Below are 8,848 nucleotides of genomic sequence, written 5' to 3'. Positions count from 1 at the left end.
TTTCAGGACTTCGTCCGACAAATGCGGCGCAGCCTTCGGTCTGCCTGGTCGTCCACAGCTCGCAACCCGCGGATTTACAATCAACAATTCACACTTAAATCGGCCCGGGGAAACCTTTCTCTGCCATCGGTACGTCTTCTGAACATGAGGTGAGTAAACATAACCCAGAAACAGCGAGGTAACATGTCTAATTAGTACGATATTTAAGCGCCCCGGTGTACGCTGAAAAGCTGCCTTGCAAGATGGCGACGTGGTTGAGAATTCAAAGGTGAAATTCGGGCTAAGTTAGCGAGCAAGCGACAACAACAACATCCCAAACGATGTCTTTCCTCACTGGAATCATAAAGCAGCTTATACTTTTTGGGTTACCGTTATTTCTGTGCCTCTTATAGACGCATTTCCGGATAACCACTGTGGTAAAAATAGTCCCATCCCCCATGATAAGCTTCAAATCCAATTGCGTTTATATGACAGTATGGTGTTTAAAGATGACAATAACAACACTATGCAGCAGCTGTATTTCTCACCGGTACACTATAAGATGCCACGAAGTTCACTGTGTCTGGTATACATAGAATATTATAGGGCTGCACGATTTGAGTAAAATATATTTTCATTCTGCGATATAAATTGCGATATCAAAAAATACAGATAACTACGGAGGCCCTGAAACCTCAAAAAATACATCTTTAAGCGCGCAGCAAAATGATCTTGTGTGCACAAGTTAGATGATAACCTTTAACCTGCAAGAATAATTTGTGTGCACCAGATAATTACGTTGTGTGTACAAGACAATATAATTATCTTGTTAGCCCAAAATATCATCTAACTACAAGATTATAACTTGTTCCCATGAGATAATAATCTTTTGCTGCGCACCTGTTATCATGTAAATACAAGAAATAACTTCATCCGTAGAAAATCAAACAGAAATGTCACTTCAGTAAACAAATAAATAAAAACATTTGCCTTTATTTTAGACTCATAGGTCCAGATCATCATAACAAAGCAGAATAAATATAAATACAGGACGTCAACAAAGAGATGACATCGCTATAGTTCACAATTTGTCAGTTTTTAACATACAAAGAGACAATTGCACGAGCAATACCTTGTGTCCTACCTCTGTGTTGGTTGAGTGAGAGACATTATGATTACAGGAAACAAAATGTAGTAAATACACAAATATTAAAGCGTTCATATTCGCTATACTTAAGTTTCTCTGCATATCGGCTGCAATATTTTACACAATGTGTCAACAACATGTCACTGTTTCCAAATCAATCCAAAAGTAGCTTCTTCTGGCTGCATCACAATGTTGTGAAAGCTTTGTTATTATACACGTGTCTCCTTCTAACAGGTAAAATGTGCACATGCTGAATGAGACACATTTTCTCCTTTAAATATAATTTATTATTGCGATTATTTCAGACTTTTGCGATATGTTAATCTCAATAATGATACCATTAAGGTTTATTGTGCAGCCCTAGAATATCGTAGAAACCGTAGCAGATGCTGTAACTTTACAGCTGTAGAGGGGCGGCAGTAGCTCAGTCTGGACTTGGGTTTGGGAACTGGAGGGTCCCTGTATCAAGTCCAACAACGGACCAAATCTGGAAATTGGTCTGGTAGCTGGAGAGGTGCTAGTTCACTTCCTGAGCACTGCCGAGGTGCCCTTAAACAAGACACGCCCCTCCCCGCTCCAAACATAAACATCACTTATAAACATCCACAAATGTTTACTACATAAATATATTAAACATTACTAACCCCTCAAAGATCATCCAGTGAAACGTGCAAAGTGCTGCAAGAAATGAAAATTACAGTGGATTAAATCTGTGACACACGGTCATGCAGTGAAGAGAGGACATTATTTTGGACACAGGACGGCCTCATGAGAGCGAGAGAGCTGTCCTGCTAAGATCACTTCCAGCAGCTGATATTTATACAATGTATTTAACATTAGGCGTTGTTCTACCATCGAGCCATCCAAGGAGGCTCACGTGAGAGCAGACTTCTCTCTCTTTGTTTACCCACAGAGCCTGCATCAACCGCTGCTCGTTCTTCAGCTACGGGTAGATAGCAAAGGGAGTTTTTTTTTTTTTTTTACCTGTATAAGATCTTAGATGACGATCGTTTACGGATAATAAAAAAAAAGAACACTGCAGTGCAAACACAGTAAATAAAGCTGGGCAGCCCACAAAGCTGTTTTTACTTTAGAGAGGAGTGAAAATCTGGTTTCTTTATCTCGGCTGCTCGCTCATGACCGCTTGCTGCTAGCTTGTTTGAAGTGCAGGATGATGCACAGCTGGGCGGAAAATGCCTGCGTGTAGGGGATTTCAAAATAAAGGCGCATCATAAAGACGCCGATGTGGATCGATCGATGTTTTGACTTTCCATTGTCAACCAACCGATATATTGGATCGGTGGATTGTTCCACCTCTATCTGTTTATTCTCTGCACTGTGTTGTTCTAAACTCTCAGGAACTGTTTGTGGTCATGGTATGACCCGTGCTGTCTCATCCTCCGCCATCGTCAGTACAGAGAGAGAGACTCATTACTTTTCCATGCTAGGACTCGCCAAGAACTTGTAAATAAGGAAAGGCTCACCTCTGCTTTATTTGTCACAATACGGAGTCATGTTTGAAGCCGTTTGACTTTTGGCACCAGGGTCCTCCTGAGCACAACTCTTAAAGGGGATATATTCTGAAGAATCCACTTCTACAGTGTTTCTGAACATATATTTGGGTAACCTGAGTGTCTACTGACCCACAAAATGTGAAATAAACCCATCCAGTCCTTTGTTTGTGGTCTGCATAAGTCTTACAACACAGAGGAAAATGCTCCGTTTCAAATGTGCTCTCCTTGTGATGTCACAGTGGGATTCTGGTAAAAAAAAAGAAACCCTCCCCTCCCCTGGTATCTCCACCCATGGACTCCACCCCCAGCCTAGAACAAAACTTTAGCGCAGGTCGGCCATTTTTATTCTCCCTAGTGAAGGAGTGATGTCTACCGGGAAAACTCAGGGGGGGGCTCATTACATTTAAAGAGACACACACCAAAACGGAGCGTTCTGAGAGAGCTTGTTTATACAGGCTCACAAACCTCCTCTGGTGCTTGATTCATGTTATATTTTGACCAAAGCACAGCACAGATGTTTCATTTAGACCACAGAGGACTGTTTGAAAAGGTGGAGGAGGGGGATAATATGTCCTCTTTGAGAGGAAGACAGGAATGATCAATTAACCAGGATACATCGTCCCTTATATCCTCTCAGGTCATTTTGAAGATGCAGAGGGTTGAGGGGTCGTGTCCTATCGCTGCCAGCTCTTCATATGAATCTGAAACCTTGACTTGAAGAGTGTAAACTAAGAGGCGTGTTTCTCTCTCCGGTGCCTTTAGGGAGAACTCGGTATATGAAAGCGTACCTGGGTTCACAGGTAAAGGGACAATGACTGTTCTTTTGGTCGAACTTTTCAACCACTAAGGAATCTTTGAACCCTTCAGCTTTCATCACAAGAGAATAAATGGACTTGTTAACAGCCTGTCGTTATAAAACAGTCCAACACATTGCTGGTAACTTTTTTTGATTCTGTCTTATAATCTTGTTTTGTTGTTCCGTCTTGTTGCAGGTGGTTTGTGTCTCCGAAGATGGTCTAGCTGACATCTCTGATCTGTGAAGCAGCAGCAGCCCGCCTGCACTGAGCCAAGATGTCCAGCTCGGGCTACCCCCCCAGCCAGGGGAGCTTCAGCAGCGAGCAGAGCCGGTACCCGCCTCATTCTGTCCAGTACACCTTCAGCGGGTCACGACACCAACAGGTAACGCCGCCCTCCGGCCTTGTTGTAGTCGTCTTTGTCAGAATTTACTAACTCAACACATTTGAAGATAGAATTTTTATTATAATTATGTCTAATTGGAATAAATATGACAAGCACATGTTAGCTCAGGCCCCGTTTCCACATGGCGTTTTTTTTTTGCAGGACCAGCACCTTTTTTTTAGTTGTTTTCAAAGAGATGAGTTCATTCGCAGGAGTGGGCGGGCGGCTGGAGAAATAACACAGCGCCCAGCATCTTTTTTTCCGAGTGCAGCGCCTTTCTGAAAAGTTGAAAGATTTTACACTTGAGCGCTCGGAGCAGCCAAAGAGGTGGCGCCCTTGAAAAAAAAGGCCGGGCGGCATGTTTTTCGCCGCCTTCAGCTGGAAACACTCTCTACCTATTGAAAAAAAGACGTCGGCGCTTGGAAAAAAAACACCAGTTGGACACGGGTGCCTTAGAGATCAAAATGAGAAAAGGGCGTTAAAGCTATAAATTATAAAATAAAAACAGTTGAAGCAGCAGAGGGAAGGAAACCTTCAGAGCATCTTCAGTCGTCATCATGCAGCTCAGTGACCGCCTGCATGCTCTCGGTCCTCATGTGTGAATGTTGAACGATGTGGTTTTTTTTTTTTTGTCAGCCATCTTGGGCGCCGCTTCATAGAAGCTTCCTTTCAAAGAAAACAGTCCGAGGTCCGTTTCTGGACATGTGGGTTGTTTACTTGAATCTGAGAAGTTTTGAAATGTTTCCTGTAACTGCCGTTTGTTTGTTCGGCGTTGTTTGGAGGTCACGCTCGGCTGATAGTGTGTGTGTGTGTGTGTGTCTTTCTGCTGGAAGCTTTGGAGGGTTTCAAAATGTGTAAACCCAACATCAACAAAACGCTGCTGTAGTTTTTGGAGAGGAATATTGCAGATAATAAATTAGTTTATAATATAACCCTTTAATGAGTGCTCCTTCTCATAGCAACTGTTGCTGGGCTACTTCTGGTTGGACAAACTTTTTCCATGGCTTCAGTGTGTCGCGGGGAAATTGTGATCTTAAACATGGTTAAAAGGAGCTGGCGGTGTCTGACAGAGGGACTCATAATATCCACATCGTGATCCAGGAGGGTTTCCCCCCCCGCATGGATCTGTAGCATCTACCGTCATCACTAGCATCAGACGTCGATCATATTTTGAACTTAACTAACATTACATGTAATAAAAGTGGTTTAATCTTGAAGGTATTTTCAATTATTTCAAATGGAAAGGAGGCCAGCAACAAGGGAATTTGTGTAACCACATAACAGTAACTAAGAAGGGCGGGGATTGACAGAGGCTTACTTCCTGGTGAGGGCGGGGCTTGACAGGAGAGGGTCAATATGTTATAGCACCACTGCTTCAAGTGCGGACGGCAGGTATCGCACAGGAGAACTCAACTCACCGTTTGATAGACGTATACCCACTGAATAGCGGGCTTGTTCCGATTTTCTCCTGGACCTCTCCACCCACTCTTGATAGCTGAGTTTTCACTGGAAGTTACACAAAAGTTGACATAGCCTCAATGAATGCACCTGATTGGATGAACGAGTGGCTAGTCCAGCGAGCACACTGGAGCCCCTCTCCAAACTCGCCGCAACGATCCCAAAATGCACTGCCTCTCCGGCTGTCCATAGGAAATAAATACGAAGCGTTGAGACGCTATCCGTCATCGGAACCAGCGGGACTGCACAGTTAGGCCTCCAAGTACTGACACTGTGTCTTTGTCTTACCCCCAATTATCACATACTCCGTCAGCGCCATGCACTACGCCGTAGTTTGCTGTCACTCTGGTCATTCATTGTGTTTCCACAGCAAGCGCCACGGTCCATCTCCGGAGTGTGTCACCATCGCCACTACGCTTTGCTACGTTTCCAATACGCTGCAAGTCTATTTTGCGACGGAGCACGCTGCAGGCACGAGTCAAGCGGATCAGAATATGACAACCCGCACAGGAAGTCAGACAAAGAAACAGAGCATCCGGTCAATTTCAAAATAAGACACAACATTCAGACTCCAGATCGTGTTAAAACAGGCACCAAATGTGATCTTGTAGTTCTCCTGTGATCTTGTAGTTCTCTTGTGATATGTGTTAAGCTGTTCATGTACAGTTTATTACCATCAATTATGTGGTGGGGGGGGGAGTAGGGAGGTGACGTGCAACACATGTCCCAGGCTGGACTCAAACGGGGGATTTTGCAATTAAATAGCGGATGCTTTCGGCCTCTGGGCCACCGCGATGGTCCCCAGACAGCGTTTGAGATCAGCCATCCAGATTCACTGAAGAGGGTTCAGCAGACGGCCGTATTGATTTAAATTGAATTGATCAGTCGGATGTAGACAAGCGTCTGCCTCTTTGTGAGAACAGATTTGGTTGCCGCCGATTTGGTTCCGTGCTGAGGTGGAGTTGGTATGTCTTGAGAATTCTTTCAGATCTAATCAGGAGAACAACACGTACAGTAAATAAGACGATGTACTTGTGCACTGCGATGACAATAAAGACGTATTTATGATGTTGTTTGCTGTGGTTCCTCCAGGATTTCACCGTCCCAGACTATCGGACTCACATGCAGGATGCACAGGGACGAAGAAGACCCTCTTTACTGTCTGAATTCCACCCTGGAACTGAAAGGTAAGGGCTTCCCTTCCTGCAGCCTGATGCCGAATTATCTGACAAAAAAACCGACATTCTGAAAATGTTTTTGAGATTTAGTTTATTTTGAAATCTTTGCGTTCTATAGTAGACTTCCTGCACTCCTTCAGGGGTGCTTCCCCCAGATTACAGTTTGCGTATTATCCATCTGGACGAGCGGATGTTTCCTCTGACTTGTCTGTTAATTTGTTGTATACTTCTTTCCTTTAGGCCTCCAGAGAGACGCCATGGTTACGAGCAGCAGTTTCACTCCCTCTCATCCCAGGCGGAGCATGAGGCCATGGAGAATAAACGGCCTCGCATGGAGACCATCGCCGAGTCCCACATCAGCCGCACTCCTCCCACGGCAGGGGGTTTAGTCCTGCCCATGACCCACTCAGTACAAGACAGCCTGAGATCCAGTGTGGACGTCAAAAAGGTACAACATCGGTTCCAAACAAAGCAGTCAATGTAGTTCACTTTTAGTTAATCCAGCGAGTGCTCCTGAGCTGGTGTGGTGGTTCAGTGCCTTGCTCTAAGGCACCTCTGCCGTGCTCAGGAAGTGATCTGGAAACTCTGCAGCTTGGTCTGCACAAGTCGCTACAGACTAAGCTAACGTCGCTCTTATACCTGCATAACTCGCGACGTTTTATTTCAGCCTTTATTTTAGAGACAGGACGGTGGATAGAGTCAGATCGATAGAGAGAGAGTGGGGAACGACATGCGGGAGAGGAGCCACAGGTCACCCACTCTTCGGGGTTTAAACCTCTGTACGGGTGGCGCACGCACTAACTGCTAGTCTACTGGTGCCCCCCACTTTCCTTTTTCTTTTGCGTGGCAGCTCCCATTTTCAATACAAACAATGCAAACAAAGCAGCAGCTTTCAGCGTCCTGAGTGCAAAAAATCCGTTAGTGGTTTTTGAAAATAGTTGAACTTTTGGAGAGGCAACATGCTCCTGTCACTTCTCCCTCACTGACCAATCAATATCAAGAAGGGGCGGGACTTCTGATATCAGCTTTGTCAACTAAAATGGCGGAGGAGAAATTAAGAACATTTTCGAGTCTAGAGCAGGACAGGATTTCTTTACACTCAAGTTTTCTTGGTGATATTTCCTTAAATCAAGGACATTGTTTAGCACACTGAGCTACTACTGTGGGCGGCAGTAGCTCAGTCTGTAGGGACTTGGGTTGGGAATCGGAGGGTCGCCGGTTCAAGTCCCGGCACGGACCAAGTCCGGAAATTGGTCTGGTAGCTGGAGAGGTGCCAGTCCACCTCCTGAGCACTGCCGAGGTGCCCTTGAGCAAGGCACCCAACCCCCCCACAAGCTCAGGAGCGCCCACTGTGGGCAGCCCCCTCACTCTGAGACCTCTCCATTAGTGCATGTCCACAGGATCCTGTTTGTGCATGTGTGTGTATTTCAGCCTATGTTTGTGTAGCATGTTCACTAGACAGAGTGTAAAAACGAATTTCCCCTCGCGGGATCAATAAAGTATAAATTCTTCTTCTTCTAAAACCGACCTAATGTGGGGCGCCGGTAGACTAGTGGTCAGTACACGCTCCCCTTGTATAAATGTTGTAGTCCTCAAGAGAGGGCGGCCCAGGTTCTGGTCATTCCCCACCTTTTCTCTCTCCCTGGTTTCTAACTCTATCCACTGTCCTGTCTCTAAAAATGACGGCATAAAAAGCCCAAAAATAGACCTAATGGTCTTTTTATCGAGGGAAGCATTAGTTCACTTTTGTAACCTAGCAACAATGAGCGCCAGTGAGAAGTGCTCTGATACTGAGGTCATTGGCCAGTCAGTGCTGTGGACACTGGCCCTATGTCAGCTAACACTTCCATTCTCGTGCAGTTATTAAACCTCAATGCGTTCAGCAGTACTATTCAACTTTGCAGTCCTGTCCGTGTAACAAGATCAGACCTCTGTCCTCTTTAGGTGCTTCATAATGCCAGTACATGCTGGTGTATATCTATATGTTTAATCTGCAGCCATCCCCATTTAGAGGGAATACTTTGTGTTTTAAGGATTTAAGGACTAGACATGGTCTCTTTGTTGTTGTACAGATTGTTTTCTGTAGTTCTTTGGACGCTCTAATGATTTCTTGTTGTTTTCGTCAGGAGTCTCATTTCTCTCTCAAATTGGAGTCCCCATCCCACGGTGGACACGCACTCCACTTAGGGGACGAGCAGGACACGTCTCCCTCCAAACTGTCCAAGGAGGAGCTGATCCAGAGTATGGACCGGGTGGACCGAGAGATCGCCAAAGTGGAGCAGCAGATCTTCAAGCTGAAGAAAAAGCAGGTTGGAAAACCTCAATGAAATGAGTTATCTATGAACATGCATCATTATGGGTTTGAACAAATCCGCGCTGCGTTGGGCTCAGGT

At 45.1% G+C, this 8,848-nt stretch overlaps 2 protein-coding genes across 13 annotated transcripts in view; one reads left to right on the top strand and one right to left on the bottom strand.

The window, feature by feature from the left end:
* trpv1 (transient receptor potential cation channel, subfamily V, member 1) overlaps nucleotides 1–8,848 on the bottom strand; it is a 127,076-nt gene that overhangs the window by 79,494 nt on the left and 38,734 nt on the right. The window lies entirely within an intron of this gene.
* The window catches only part of ncor1 (nuclear receptor corepressor 1), a 61,970-nt gene continuing 53,123 nt past the window's right edge, over nucleotides 2–8,848 (top strand). For all 12 annotated transcript variants that reach the window (XM_061056190.1, XM_061056196.1, XM_061056200.1 and 9 more), the window contains exons 1-5: nucleotides 2–149; nucleotides 3,633–3,819; nucleotides 6,370–6,464; nucleotides 6,696–6,903; nucleotides 8,582–8,764. In XM_061056190.1, the coding sequence (XP_060912173.1) occupies nucleotides 3,712–3,819; nucleotides 6,370–6,464; nucleotides 6,696–6,903; nucleotides 8,582–8,764 (594 nt within the window). In that variant the 5' untranslated portion in view covers nucleotides 2–149; nucleotides 3,633–3,711. The remainder of the gene's footprint in view (nucleotides 150–3,632; nucleotides 3,820–6,369; nucleotides 6,465–6,695; nucleotides 6,904–8,581; nucleotides 8,765–8,848) is intronic.

This window comes from Labrus mixtus, chromosome 14, assembly GCF_963584025.1.
Source record: "Labrus mixtus chromosome 14, fLabMix1.1, whole genome shotgun sequence".
NCBI lineage: Eukaryota > Metazoa > Chordata > Actinopteri > Labriformes > Labridae > Labrus > Labrus mixtus.
Note: the sequence above shows the minus strand (reverse complement) of the source record. Positions and strands in the feature narration are given on the sequence as shown.